The 16391-nt window shown below is 37.8% G+C and overlaps 1 protein-coding gene across 3 annotated transcripts in view; it reads right to left on the bottom strand.

The window, feature by feature from the left end:
• Positions 1-7653: 7653 nt before the first annotated feature.
• The window catches only part of FAAH2 (fatty acid amide hydrolase 2), a 217511-nt gene continuing 208773 nt past the window's right edge, over positions 7654-16391 (bottom strand). Inside the window, exon 10 of one of the 3 annotated variants that reach the window (XM_070067362.1) lies at positions 7654-14597. In XM_070067362.1, coding sequence (XP_069923463.1) covers positions 14422-14597 — 176 coding nt within the window. In that variant the 3' untranslated portion in view covers positions 7654-14421. The remainder of the gene's footprint in view (positions 14598-16391) is intronic. The other 2 variants (XM_051827718.2, XM_070067361.1) reach the window with 2 other exon arrangements.

Here is a 16391-nt window from a genome sequence, read left to right as displayed (position 1 = left end):
ATGTGCTGATGAGAAAAAGTATATTCTGTAGTTTTTAGTGAAGTGTTCCATAAATATATCTGTTAGGCCCATTTATTCAATAGTATGGTTAAATTCTGATGTTATTTATTGATTTTCTATCTGGATGGTCAGTGCATTTATGACAGTAGGGTCCCATACTATTATTGCATTGGAGTAATGTTTCCCTTTAAGTCTATAATAGTTTTGCTTTATATTTCTTTGTGTTCTTGTGCTGGGTGGAAACATAATTTTGATTGTAACATTTTCTTGCTGACGTGTTCCTTTTATTAATATATAATGACCTTTTCATCTTTTTACGTGTTTGATTCCAAGTCTATTTTATCTGATATGAGAAAAGTACTCCTAATCAATTTTTTTCCATATTCCTGGTAGCTCTATTTCCAGCACTAGCCTCACATTGAAGAACTAACCAGAGATACCTGGCCACATGCAGCACACACCTCTAGGTAGTCATTGAAAGAACAGATACTCCACTAAGCCACACAGGCATAGTTCAAATGTGAAATCCATTAGTGGAGAAAACCAACAAGTATTTCCAGAAAATCCTAATTATAAATAAGATATGAGAATAAGGAAGAAAACATGATTCCTCTAAAGCACACAAAAACACTTCAATATTAGAATATGAAGATGAAGAAATTGATTAAGTACATGAAATTATTTTACAATTAATGTTACAGATTTATGGTATACTACCAAATGACCCAACATGCAGGTGTTAGGAGTTCCAGAAGGTGTATAAAGAGAGGATGGGTTATAAGGCCTATTCAGTGAAATAATAACAGAAAATTTCCCTAATTTGGAGAAAGAAATGGACATCCAAGTAGAGGAAGCATATAAATCTCCTAGCAGAAATAACCAGAGAAGAACTTCACAAAACAGTGTAGTCAAACTTAAAGAAAAGTTTCCTAAATGTGCAGGAGAGAAATGTCGGATTACATTCAGAGGATCTCCAAAAGGACTCACAGCTGATTTTGTATAGAAACCTTACAGTCCATAAGAGAAAAGACATGATTCAAGTCTTGAAAAAAAAAAAACTGTCTACACAGAACATTGTTCTGTGCAAAGATGTCATTCAGAATGTAAATGAAATAAAGACCATCCATAAGAAACCGAAATTGAAATAATTTCTCAACACTCATCTAGCTTTATACACCATACATAACAATGTGCTTTGCAGAGAACCACACAAAGATTGTCATCATTATGAAAGATAGTAAAGGCAGAAAATCTCCCAGTAAAAGTACAAAGAAAATCCAAATGAACCAATAGGAGTATTTATTGGAAAATGGAAGGACTAAGTTGTTACTTACCAGTTGTAACTTTGAATGCAAATGGCTTAAATTATCCAGTGAAAAATACAGAGTGGCTGAATGGATTAAAAAAAATAAGATCCAACTCTTTTCAGTATACAAGAAACACATCAACAAAGATACAAACAGACTGAATGTGAAAGGATTGAAAAAGATATTCTATGCTAATATATAGCAAAAACAAGCTGATACAGACATCCTAATATCAAACAATGTAGACTTTAACAGAAGAGTGTTTGAAAGATACAAAAATGGGCATCATGCAATGATTAAGTGATTAATTTAACAGGAAGTTGTAACTACAATAAATACACATTCACCCAATGCCACGGTGCATGGCTATTTAAAGAAATGTTAATGGTTCTAAAGGGAGAGATACACACAAATAAATAGTAATGAAGAACATCAACAACCCATTTCCATCAATGGACAGATCTAGTAAACAGAAACAACAGGGCTAATCTACAATGAACCAAATGTCCCTAACTGATGTCTAAAGAACCTTTCAGCTCTCAGATGGAAAATACACACTATATTCTTCAGTGCATGTGTTGGAGAGTGCAAGCGAAAGGAGGCACAGGACACAGGAGCCCCTCCTCTGAACAGCACTGCTGGGCAATCCCAGAATGCTTTTGCATTGACAAGTATTATATCAGTCATTTGTACAGTGCACGTGCATTATTCTGGTGACTTGGATATTAGAAAAGCATGTCTGAGAAAGCAGCTGCATATCTTTGTGGGAGCCAATGTTCCCATAGTGGCTCACTGGTCTTCTTGTTAGGTCATTTATTATTCACAATCAGTTTCTGTGGCCACATTCTGTGTTCAGGAGGATTTTATCTCACTGAGAGTTCTTTGGCAGAAAATCGGTCCCTATATTCCTCCCTTTGTTTGTTTTATAAGTAACCATTAGAAATATGTTGGTTTTTGGAAGCAGGGATTACAGTCTTTACACGTATTAATCAAGGATGGGATGTACTAAAAGAAGCAGCATATCAGGATCACTGCAGCCACAACTTGGCAACTATAGAAAAACAATTGTTTTAACCAGGCAAAACTCAGCAGCCATCCTGTAATAAAATCCTAGATATTCCATGGCTCATCACTTATTTTAATCTCTTCCACTAGTTTTTTCACATGTTGAATTTCAGTTTCTATGGAGTGACTACTCTTAGAAAGGTTGAAACAACACATGCTGACAGTGATGGTGGTGAAGTAACAGTAACACGTTCTTTGTCAATTGGCTACCAAAACAGTGTCAGTGGTTTCTTCTTGATGTTCTTGGAGCAATCACTGAGCAGAAGCAACTAATGACTTGATATCTCCCCACATAACTGGTGGTTTTTCAGGGTGAGGAAGTCTGCGAGGTTGAGATATAGTCTCTCCTCCTTCCAACCTGAGACAGAACTGAGGGATCGGATTCTGAAGGCCTTGAAGCCAACTTGTGATGGTGTACAGGGCAGACACAATGTGCAAGAATCCACACAAGTCCTGTGGGAGAGAACAGAAGCATAGCCTCTCCTGCATGTTAGCAGTGGTTCTTGTCCTTTCCAGGACATATCAGAGTTTTTTGTAATATATTAATGGACTTAGTGCACCCTGTGGGGAGTGAAAATGTTTTTTCAACAGGACCTCAGCTGCCTCAAAATTAGTGTAAATAAAAGGACAGACATGGTTCGATTAATTTGTCCTGCAGTGTTTCCTCCTTTCTTTAATTGTTTATGTAAAAGGATTTTAAGAGTGGATTTGTGCATTCTAAAATAGCTTGGCCAGTGGCATTGTAAAGAATACCATGTGTTTTTTTCTTTTCTCACAAATGAGAGAAACTAGAAAAAACAGCTGAAGTGTATGTGGTGGCATTATCAGTTTTTCGTCAGCTAGACTTACCCAAGACAGCCATTGCCAAGAGTAGATGTTTGATAATGTGGCGAGTAGATTCACCCTTAAGGGGTGTGTCCCAAAGTTGTTGGAGTTAGGTAATCTATACTGAAGGGGTTCCATATTCTCCACTTACCAGATGTTTTCTTTTTTTATATTTTATTTTATTTTATGAACATAAATTTCCAATGTACAGCTTATGGATTACAATAGCTTCCCCCCCATAACTTCCCTCCCACCCACAACACTCCCCTCTCCCATTCCCTCTTCCCTTCCATTCACATCAAGATTAATTTTCAATTATCTTTATATACAGAAGATCAATTTAGCATATATTAAGTAAAGATTTCAACAGTTTGCACCCACACAGAAACACAAAGTGTTAAATACTATTTGAGTACTAGTTATAGCATTAATTAAACACCTAAGAGTAATTATGTATTAATTACAGAGTTCAACCAATAGTTTTAAGTAGAACATAAAAAAAATACTAAAAGGGTAAAGTATTAAGTTCTTTTTTTCTTTTTCTTTTTTTTTTGTTTGTTATATAGTTATTTTTTTATTTAATAAATGTGAATTTACAAAGTGCAACTTTTGTATTGTTGTGGCTTCCCCCCCAACTTCCCTCCCTCCCGTTGCCCTCCCCTCTCCCACTCCCTCTCCCATCCCGCCCTTCATCGAGTTTCATTTTCAATTACCTTCATATACTGAAGGTCAACTTAGTATATACTAAGCAAGGATTTCAACAGGCTGCACTCACACAACCAACCGCACAAGGTATAGGGTATTGTTCGACTAGTAGTGTTTTTTTTAAGTTTCATAGTAGAACACATTAAGGACAGAGATCCTACATGGGGAGCATGTGCCCAGTGACTCCCGTTGTTGATTTAACAATTGGCACTCTTATTTATGACGTCAGCAATCACCCGAGACTCTTGCTATGAGCTATCTATGCTATGGGAGCCCCTTGAGTTCACCAACTCTGAACTTGTTTAGTCAAGGCCGTATCACAGTGGAGGTTCCTTCCTCCCTTCAGAGAAAGGTGCCTCTCTCCCTGATGGCCTGTTCCTTCTGTTGGGGACTTGTTCATCAGGATCTTTCATTTAGATTGTTTTTTGCCACCGTGTCATGGCTTTCCATGCCTGTGAGACTCTCAGCATATTCCAAAGGCTAGTAGATTGTTCAATATGTCCTAATTGTAATTGTTCTTTGACTATGGCCTCCACAGCAGATATTTTTTTTCCCTTTGGAAAGTGGCCATTGTTCTACCCATACTGGCTCTCCAGGCAGCCAGGTTAAGGGGAGAACAGTATGTCAAAGGAATACACAAGCGGAGGCCCCTACTATAAATTTTATGAATGGTGGCTTGAAGTTGTTGTAGGAGATTCCGTCCCTAAATAAGAAAGGGATTAGGAAGACTACAAGAGTGGATATGAACAACATGACGATGATCACTTGGATTCTAACAAGCTGGCCATTTATGACTCTGTCAGGTTTGAGAGTTACGGCCTATGCCCCACAAGGGGTCATCAGAAACTGAGGACCATGTAGAAGGCCACTGTATTAGAGGAGTGACAGAGAAGTCTGCCTCAGTATCAATCAGTCTAGAACACTTCTGAGAGTCAATCTGAATAGGCACTTGAGAAAGAAAATTAGAAATTTGAGTAATGGCAGAAACCAATGTAGCTCCAAAACCCTGATCTCCTCACAAAATATCTTTACTCAAAGCAGAAATATATAGGACAAGTAACTTTACAACAGAAGTTGGAGAGGAAAATTTGGAGGGTAACTTTTCCACAACTGTACATAATAATCCCTGTATAATCAGCACTTTTATAAGCATGTGTCCTCGGCAAAACCAGTCCCACAGACTTTTCAGGTAAGGAGCTGTTAATTCTGTGGTTACCTTATAGAAGGTTTCAGGTATTTCAGGGGAGATTGGCTCCTGAAAATAAAAATATAATTTGGCATTGCAGGCAGTAGCATGAAGGAATTATTGGAAGATCGTGGACAGGGACTTGGATGTTGCTGCACAATCAATACCCTCTGTTGGGCCAGAGCTGAGGACTGGCCCAACTTCAAGTTTGCAGAAGGGACAGAGTGACACTGATTTTCCAATGATAACACTTTTGGCATTGTGAACACTTTTTTGAAGTTCAAGAATTTGATTTTGGCAGTGAATGGCAGGCTTTTTTAAAATGGCCTTGGTTCCCACAGGCCTTAAGGGCAGCTGCCAGTAAGTTAGATTTGTAAGTTTTGGTCCCTACAGTTTGACATAATTTGATCATTTTTACCATGGTAGTTTCAGGCTCAGTGTAGACCGTTTTCAATTCATTTTTACAGTCTTGGTTAGCATTTTCAGAAGCCATTTACTTTAGTAACATCTGTGCCACTTCTTGATTATCTACCTGATGTCAAATGGCTTTCTCTAGCCTGTACACAAAGGACATACAGCCCTCAGTCATCCCCTGATGGACTGCTGAAAAGGATATGGAAGGGTCTTTAACATCAGGGCTTTTTCCAAGCCTTTAGTGCAACGTTAGAGATTTGCACATAGGCCTCCCTTAGAGGATAAGCAACTTATTGACCAAGATTTGAATAGGCTCGCTCTCCTAGTGACTGTTCCAGATTGATAGAGACCTTGTTATTTAAATTATCTATGGACCACACAGAAGATAATTCTTGATATTCCTGAGCCCAAAATTGTACTGGGTTTCGGTAACCTTCAGCAGGTGCAGAAGGCGTGGAAACTTCATAATGGGGCAGCGGGGATGAGCCCATCGACCAACCCTCCTGGCCAGAAGAGTTGCCTAGGGTCTCGCAACCCTAGTAATGGCATCGCGGCAGAAATGCCATGAATGAAAAACCGGAATTGGCACTTGAGGCTCCTGATGTGACTTCTGACCGATTTTCTCTTAGTTACTTTTAAGGTGCTTTTATAAGGTACCAAGGGCAGTAACTATCAATTTCCTGCAGCAAATGCATGAGCACATTTTCTGATAAATGGTGTCCTGCTTTCTGAAGGAGATAGTGCAGTTCAGCCTTATGTGTCTGTTGTGCCATGGACAGGGAATTCCCCAGGTTTATCACTCACTAATATCTCGAGGAGATGAAATGGTGCATCCATAGGCCGTGTTGGGTTTGGTGAGTTGTCCTTTGCACACACTGCCAAGGGTCCCTCTTCAGGCAACAGTTGTTGGGGGTTGCAAGAGAAAGGAGAGACAGGACAGAGGAGTGCCTCCTCTGAAAAGCACTGCTGGACAATCCCAGCATGCTTTTTTTTGGACAAGGATTGCATCAGCCATTTGTATGGCACATGTGCATTCTTGTGACTTGGTTATTAGATAAGCAAGTTTGGGAAAGCAGTTGCATGTCCTTGTGGGAGCCAATGTTCCCAAATGGGCACACTGGTATTCTTGTTAGTAGGTCATTTAATATCCTTAATCAGTTTCTGCAGCCACATCCTGTGGTCAGGAGGATTTGACCTCACTGAGAGTGCTTTGGGAGAAACTTCGTTCCCTACATTCATGGAACTTTCTCTAAAATAGACTATATGCTAGGCCAAAAAGACAGTCTCATCAAATTCACACAAAAAAATTGAAATTGAACTGCAATTTTTGTGACCTTAATGGAATGAAGCTGGAAATGAACAACTTAAGAATCTCTAGAGGCCGGTGCTGTGACTCAATAGGCTAATCCTCTGCCTAGCGGCGCCGACACACCGGGTTCTAGTCCCAGTCGGGGTGCCGGATTCTGTCCCGGTTGCTCCTCTTCCAGGACAGCTCTCTGCTGTGGCCAGGGAGTGCAGTGGAGGATGGCCCAAGTGCTTGGGCCCTGCACCCCATGGGAGACCAGGAGAAGCACCTGGCTCCTGGCTCCTGCCTTCAGATAGGTGCGGTGTGCCGGCTGCAGCACTCCAGCTGCGGCGACCATTGGAGGGTGAACCAGTGGCAAAAGGAAGACCTTTCTCTCTCTCTCTCTCTCTCTCTCTCTCTCTCTCTTTCTCTTTCTCACTGTCCACTCTGCCTGTAAAAAAAAAGAATCTCTAGAAAATATGCAAACACATGGAAGCCTGTACAACAAACTCCTGAATGAACACTGGATCATAGAAAAATTCAAAATTCAAATAAAAAATTCCTGGAAATGATTGAAGATGACAACGCAACATAAACATACTCATTAGAAGGAGCAGGAGGTTTGTATCTATTGATGCCTACATGAGGAAAGTGGACAGGCATCAAATAAATGAGCTATCAATGCATCTCAAGCACATAGAAAAAAAAACAACAAAACAAACCTAAAATTAGTAGGAGAAAAGGAGTAGTTAAAATTAGAGAAGAATTAAACAAAATTGAAATGAAAACAATAAAAAAGATCATTGAAATGAAGAGCTTGTTTTATTTGAAAAAGTAAACAAAACTGATACAGCATTGGCCCAACTCACCAAAAATGAGGGAGAAGATACAAATAAATAAAATCAGAGATGAAAAAGCAGATGTCACAATGGACACCACAGCAATAAAAAGAATCATCAGGAATACTATAAACAGCTATATGGGAACAAATTTAAAAATATGAAAGAAATGGATACATTCCTGGACACATAATTTTTTTTTATTTTTTATGATTTTTTTAACTTTTATTTAATGAATATAAATTTCCAAAGTACAGCTTATGGATTACAATCGCTTACCCGCCCCATAACTTCCCTCCCACCCGCAACCCTTCCCTTTCCCACTCCCTCCCCCTTCCATTCACATCAAGATTCATTTTCAATTCTCTTTATATACAGAAGATCAGTTTAGCATATATTAAGTAAAGATTTCAACAGTTTGCACCCACATAGAAACACAAAGTGAAAAATACTGTTTGAGTACTAGTTATAGCATTAAATCACAATGTACAGCACATTAAGGACAGAGATCCTACATGAGGAGTAAGTGCACGGTGATTGACACTCTTGTTTATAGCATCAGTAATCACCCTAGGCTCTTGTCATGAGCTGCCAAGGCTATGGAAGCCTATTGAGTTCACGAACTCTGATCATATTTAGACAAGGCCATGGTCAAAGTGGAAGTTCTCTCCTCCCTTCAGAGAAAGGTACCTCATTCTTTGATGACCTGTTCTTTTCACTGGGATCTCACTCGCGGAGATCTTTCATGTAGGTTTTTTTTTTTTTTTGCCAGAATGTTTTGGCTTTCCATGCCTGTACTACTCTCATGGGCTTTTCAGCTGGATCCGCATGCCTTAAGGGCTGATTCTGAGGCCAGAGTGCTGTTTAGGACATCTGCCATTCTATGGGTCTGCTGTGTATCTCACTTCCCATGTTGGATCATTCTCTCCCTTTTTTATTCTATCAGCTAGTATTTGCAGACACTATTCTTATTTATGTGCTCCCTTTGGCTCTTAGTCCTACCATTATGATCAATTGTGAACAGAAATTGATCACTGGGACTAGTGAGATGGCATTGGTCCATGCCACCTTGATGGGATTGAATTGGAATCCCCTGGTATGTTTCTAACTCTACCGTTTGAGGTAAGTCAGCTTGAGCATGTCCCGAATTGCACATCTCTTCCCTCTCTTATTCCCACTCTTATATTTAACAGCGATCACTTTTCAGTTAAGTTTCAACACATTAGAATAACTGTGTATTGATTAGAGTATTCAACCAAAAGTATTAAGTGGAACAAATAAACAAAACAAATACTAAGCAGGATAACGTATTAAGTTGTTCATCAACAGTCAGGGCAAGGGCTGATCAAGTCACCGTTTCTCCTAGTGTTCATTCACTTTAACAGGTGTTCTTTTTGGTGCTCAGTTAGTTGTCACCTATCAGGGAGAAGTGGTATTTGTCCCTTTGGGATTGGCTTATTTCACTCAGGATAATGCTTTCCAGATTCCTAACAGGGATCACTTTTCAGTTAAAATTTAAACACCTAAGAATAATTGTGTGTTAATTACAGAGTTCAACCAATATTTCTAGAACAAAAAAAAATACTAAACCTGATAAAGTATTACATTGTACATCAACCGTCAGGACAAGAGCTGATCAAGTCACTGTTTATCATTGTGTCCATTTCACTTCAACAAATTTCCCTTTTGGTGCTCAGTTAGTTGTCGCCAATCAGGGAGAACATATGATATTTGTCCCTTTGGGACTGGCTTAATTCACTCAGCATGATGTTTTCCAAATTCCTCCATCTTGTTGCAAATGACTGGATTTCGTTGTTTTTGACTGCTGTATAGTATTCAATAGAGTACATGTCCCATAATTTCTTTATCCAGTCTACTGTTGATGGGCATTTGGGTTGGTTTCTGGACACATAAATCTAAGAATATTGAGTCATTAAGCCATTGGAAAGAAAACAGACCAATAATCAAGATATGAGACTGATTTAGTTAATATAGAGCCTACCAACAAAGAAAAGCCCAGGACTTAATGGCTTCACTGCTTAGTTCTACCAGACAGTTAAAGAAGAATTAAATCAAATTTTTCTCAAGCTATTCAAAACACCTTCTATGAGGCCAGCAGGACATTAATTCCAAAACCTGAAAAACTACCAAAAATTAGAAGGATACAGACCATTACTGATGAACATAGATGCAAAAGTCCTCAGTAAAATATTAGCTAATTGAATGCATCAACATATCAGAAAGTTCATTCATTTATCCCTGGTATGAAAAGATGTTACAACACACACAAATCAATAAATGTGATAGATCACATTAACAAATTGAAGAATAAAAACATATTTTGGTCTAAACTTGAAGAGAAATCATTTGATAAAATGGTATATTTCATGATAAAATATATAAGCGAATTGGGTTCAGAAGGAACATTCCTCTGCACAATCAAGGAAATTTATTACAAACCCCCAACCAACAACATATTGAATGGTGAAAAGTTGGAAGCATTACCACAAAGATCCAATGAGACAAGGATTCCCATTTTCAATATCACTATTCAATATAGTCATGGAAGTTTTAGCTACAGCCATTAGGCGTGAGAAAGACATTTAAGGGATACAAATTGGAAAGGAGGAAATCTAATTAATCCTGTTTGGAGATGACATGATTCTATATAGACAGGAACCAAAAGAATCCACGTAGAGACTACTGAAACTCATAAGAGTATTCTCATAAATAGAATTTTATAAGTGATATAAAGGTAGCTTTTGCATTCACAGACAATACAATGCCATGGCTGAGCAACTATTTCTAAGATCAATGCCATACATAAAAGCTACATAACATTAAATACTTTGGCATTAACTTAATCAAGGATGTGAAGAATTTCTACAATGAAAATTACACAGCACTAAATAAATAGAAGAAGACACAAAAATGGAAATATATTTTATGTTTGTGCATTGGAAGAATTAATAGCAGCAAAATGTGCATGCTACAGAAAGCACTTTACAGATTCAATGAGATTCCAATCAAAATACCAACTACATTTTCAGATCTAGAAAAAATGTGTACTAAAATTCATTTGGAAGCACAAGCAACCCCAAATATCAAAAACAATCTTCAACAACAAAAACAATGTCGAAGGCATCACAATACCGTATTTCAAGACATGCATCTTGACAGTTACAATCAAAACAGCCTGGTGCTGGCAGAAAAATAGACATGTAGGCCAATGGAATGGACTAGAAAACCCAGAAAATAATCTGAGCATCTACAAACAACGAATTGTGGACAAAGGAGGTAAAATCAATTCCTGGACGAAGGAATTATTTCTTCTAACAAATGTTGCTGGGAAAATTGGATCTCTGCATGTGTAAGTATGAAAAAAGTCCCCTACTTGATCTCTTATACAAAAATAAACTCGAAATTGATCAAGAATTCAACTAGATACCATGCAATTACTAGAGGAGAACATTGAGAAATTCTGCAAGACATTGGGATAGACAAAAACTTCCTGGAAATGACCCCTAAAGCACATACAATAAAAGCAAAACTATTCAAATGGGATTACATTAATCTAAGTAGCAAATAAAGCACTCTGCCAAGCGAAGAGGCAACCGACAGAATAGGCAAAAATATTTTCAAACTATGCAACTGATAAATAATTAATATCTGGAATCTATAGAAACACGACAGTAAAATACAAACCTGTTAAGAAGCTGACAAAGGACTTGAACAGTCATTTTGAAAAACAGGAATTTTAAATTGCCAACAGACACATGAAAAAATACTCAGTATCACTAGCCATCAGGAAAATGCAAATCAAAATCACAATGAGGTTTCATCTCATCCCAGTTAGTATGTTCCCATACAGCAGTCAACAAAAATTAAATGTTGGTGAGGATGTGGAGGAAATCATAATCTAATCCACTGTTGGTGAGAATGTAACTAGTACAGCTATTGTGGAAGACTATGGTGATAACTCAGAAAGCTGAAAATAGATTATACCACATGACCTAGCGATTGCAGTCCTAGGAATTTGCCCAAGGTAAATGACATCAGCATTTGAAACTGTTATCTGTAACACCATGTTTATTGCAGTTCAATTCACAATACCTAAGACATGGCATCAACATTGATTACTTGTACAATATTGGTGGGAATGTAAATTAGTACAGCCATGGTGGAAAATAATATTTGATTGTACAAAATACTTAAAATAGAACTGCCATATGATCCAGCAATTCCACTCTTTGGTATATATCTATGGGAAATCAAATCCATTTGTCAAAGAGATCTCTACACTATCATGTTTACTGCTGCACTCTTCACAATAGTGAAGAAATAGAAACAAAGTAAGTGTACAATGAAACAGTACTTACCTGTTAAAAGTGTGAAATTTTGTCATTTGCAACAACATGGATGGAACTGGAGGTCTTTATTTTAATTGAAATTAGCCAAGCTTAGAGAGACAGTTTTTTTCTTTAGATGGTATCAGGTGTTTTAGCCCTGCCAGGCACTCATGATGCTTTCTTTGCAAAGATGAAGGCAGGAGAAAGTTTATTATAAAGTGACTTAGGATGGCAATGAAGCTGGATTTCTGCTTCTGGCATTCTCTAGTGGAGAAATCATGAATTCAGAGACTTTCTACATGTGATGCCATGTCAACTTGAGGGGAGGCATCTTAAAGAGATCCACTTCCATTAGTGTCTGCTCATAGTTTTCTCTGTTGTGTGGCACAAAGGATCATCCCAGCTTCAGTTTCAAGTTCTGGGATAATCAGGGTGATGTATTTTTCACTATAGAATCGTCAAGTGTGTGTTGGGAGGGGGAGCGATGAAGCCTGAGAAAGCTCCTACCTTGCCATTTATTTGATTTCATATTGTTGCCTTTTGCAATCTTTAATTCCTTAGCATTTTTGAAGATTACAGGCCTCTAATTCTGTAAGATATCACAAATATGAATTTTCTTTCTGCCTTGTTATAATTAGATTCACGTGATGCTTTTGGGGAAGAAATATCACAAAAGTAATGACATATTCTTCTCAGTACATATAAATAGTATATATGTGGTATTCATTTACCTTATTAATATTCACCTTAATTGTGATAATTTTAGTAAAGCATTGTCTACCATGTATCTACATTCTAAAAGCACCATCCCCTATCTTTTCAACTGATAAATAATGAGTGAGGAGATGTTTTGAGGCTAAAATAAAACTTTTCATAAATAAATTTATCCAGTGGATTTAGGATCCATTAATTCATGCTTGAGTTAAGTACTATTTTGATGAGTGGCAAAATGATGACTTTATAATGTCATCATTAGGTATTTCTGTCTCTCTATAAGTTAGCAGATTATAACTCATTCTCTCTCTCTCTCTCTCTCTCTCACACACACACACACACACACACATACACACATGCATAATGTATTTATGTCTTTTAGATATATATGTTTATTATATATGAGAACATGCAGATATATATATGTGAGAAAAACTGGGAAACTATTCATTTCAGTCTTTCTCCTATCTATCCATTTATCTTCCTGTACTTCTTCTCCATTTGAATTATAAATAATTTTGAGCCAGTGTAATTTATTATGGTGTTCTCCAATTTAGTGTTCTTAAATATCTTTTGACATTTTGACATATCTGCCTTCAGTTTTGTACATTTCCTAACATTTAGGCACAAAACGTATTCTAGGCTTAACTTACGATTTCTTTGTCTCAACCCTGAAGCCAGCTTTTTCTCAATGAACCCTCAGTTCTTTTTATTATAAAACGGTATTTGAAAATAAAGTTCTGAGTGCTATTTAGTTCATCATTTCTACTCAGTTGTCATTTTTTTTCTAGGCTCTCTCATAGGTCAAAATTATGAAATATGTTTCTGTAACAATACTAGAAGCTTTTCTTTTTGTAGCATTATTGCTTCAATTATTCTTCCCCCAATTGCAGATTAGTCATATTAAATGTTGCATAAATCATGCCTTGCCTTTACCCCTTTAGCTTCTTCTAATTAGATTTCCTTTACATTATGACCTTCTTTTCTAAATATTTATTTATTTTATTTGATAATCACAGTTAAACACGGAGAGAAGGAGAGGCAGAGAGAGAGAGAGAGAGAGAGAGAGAGAGAGAGGTCTTCCATCCACTGGTTCACTCCCCAGATGGCTGCAACGGCCAGAGTTATGCTGATCCGAAGCAAGGAGCAAGGAGCCTTCTCTTGGTCTCCCACACGGGTGCAGGGGCCCAAAGACGGAAGCCATCTTCTAGTGGTTTCCCAGGCCACTGTAGAGAGCTGGGTTGGAAGTGGAGCAGCCAGGACTCGACCCACCACCCATATGGAATGCCAGCACTGCAGACGAAGGCTTTACTCGCTATGCCACAGTGCTGGCCCCATACATTATGACCTTCTTCGCAAAAAATATTATTGTCCATCATTTATCAGTTAAATCATCATCTAGTCTATGAAATTTCTTAAGATCTCTCATGCAAATTAAGTATTCCTTCCTTTGATCTCCCTACTGTATGCAAAATAGGTATCATTACAACATATATGAAACTATACTCTATTTGTCCATTTCTAAGTACATATTCTCCAGTGAAGTGAAGGCAGAAATCAAATATCCTCATTTAATAAGAACAGTAATTATTGCAAAAAATTTAAAATGAAAAGAATAATTGGAAAAAGAGAATGAATTATTTTTATTTCTACTAGCCTGATGTAGCTTGGTCTCACACAATCAGTAGATACAAGGACATATACACACAGATTGACCTTGGAGAATGTCCTCCTAAAATTTTCCAGGGCAGACCCAGCCCCCAAAACTTTTCTCAAAGTACTGGGCCACAGCCAATGTCAAGTGATCATTAAATGGTCCAGCCACAACCTGAATGCCTAGAGGAAGACCTTTGGCATTCAGACCCAGTGGGCACTGAGTCACAGGCAAACCCAGGGCATTGAAGACACCTGAAACAGAAAATAGGAAATGTTAGAAATCAAGGCCTAGCTCCCCAAACTAATTTCGTCTTCTCATTTCACCAATAATGAGGATAGCAGTTGCAAAATATAACTATGTTTAATAAAACATAAATTATATTTATTATGTACATTAAATATTTGATTTTAATAGGAATATTACAATAGCTAAGACCTGGAACCAACCCAAATGCCCATCAACAGTAGACTGGATAAAGAAATTATGGGACATATACTCTATAGAATACAATACAGCAGTCAAAAACAATGAAACCCAGTCATTTGCAACAAGATGGAGGAATTTGGAAAACATCATGCTGAGTGAATTAAGCCAGTCCCAAAGGGACAAATATCATATGTTCTCCCTGATTGGCGACAACTAACTGAGCACCAAAGGGGAAACTTGTTGAAGTGAAATGGACACAATGATAAACAGTGACTTGATCAGCTCTTGTCCTGACGGTTGATGTACAATGTAATACTTTATCCATTTTAGTTTTTTTTTTTTGTTCTAGTACCATTGGTTGAACTCTGTAATTAACACACAATTATTCTTAGGTGTTTAAGTTTTAACTGAAAAGTGATCCCTGTTAGGAATTTGGAAAACATGTTGAGTGAAATAAGCCAATCCCAAAGGGACAAATACCACTTGTTCTCCTTGATAGGTGACAACTAACTGAGCACCAAAAAGGACACCTGTTAAAGTGAAATGAACACTAGGAGAAACGGTGACTTGATCAGCCCTCACCCTGTTGATGTTATCCCTCTTAGTATTTTTTTGTTTGTTCTACTTAATACTTTTGGTTGAATACTGTAATCAATACACAATTCTTCTTAAGTGCTGAAACTTAACTGAAAAGTGATCACTGTTAAATATAAGAGTGGGAATAAGAGAGGGAAGAGATGTGCAATTCGGGACATGCTCAAGCTGACTTACCTCAAACGGTAGAGTTAGAAACATACCAGGGGATTCCAATTCAATCCCATCAAAGTAGCATGAACAATACCATCTGACTAGTCCCAGTGATCAATTTCTGTTCACAATTGATCATAATGATAGGACTAAGAACCAAAGGGATCACATAAACAAGAATAGGGTCTGCAAATACTAGCTGATAGAATCAAAAAGGGAGAGAATGATCCAACATGGGAAGTGAGATACACAGCAGACCCAATGAATGGAAGATGTCCTAAACAGCACTCTGGCCTCAGAATCAGCCCTTAAGGCATGCGGATCTGGCTGAAAAGCCCATGAGAGTATTTCAGGCATGGAAAGCCAAGACACTTTGGGGGGAAAAAAAAAACCTAAATGAAAGATCTCTGTGAGTGAGATCCCAGTGGAAAGAATGGGTCATCAAAGAAGGAGGTACCTTTCTCTGAAGGGAGGAGAGAACTTCCACTTTGACCATGGCCTTGTCTAAAAATGATCAGAGTCAGTGAACCCAGGGGGCTTCCATAGCCTTGTCAGCTCATGACAAGAGCCTAGGGTGATTACTGATGCCATAAACAAGAGTGTCAATTTGTTGGTTCAACAACAGGAGTCACTGTGCACTTACTCCTCATGTGGGATCTTTGTCCTTAGTGTGCTGTACATTGAGATTTAATGCTATAACTAGTACTCAAACAGTATTTTTCACTTTATGTTTCTGTGTGGCAGCAAACTGTTGAAATCTTTACTTAATGTATGCTAAACTGATCTTCTGTATATAAAGAGAATTGAAAATGAATCTTGATGTGAATGGAAGGGGAGAGGGAGTGGATAAGGGGAGGGTTGCGGGTTGGAGG

The sequence above is a fragment of the Oryctolagus cuniculus genome, chromosome X (genome assembly GCF_964237555.1).
Source record: "Oryctolagus cuniculus chromosome X, mOryCun1.1, whole genome shotgun sequence".
NCBI lineage: Eukaryota > Metazoa > Chordata > Mammalia > Lagomorpha > Leporidae > Oryctolagus > Oryctolagus cuniculus.
Note: the sequence above shows the minus strand (reverse complement) of the source record. Positions and strands in the feature narration are given on the sequence as shown.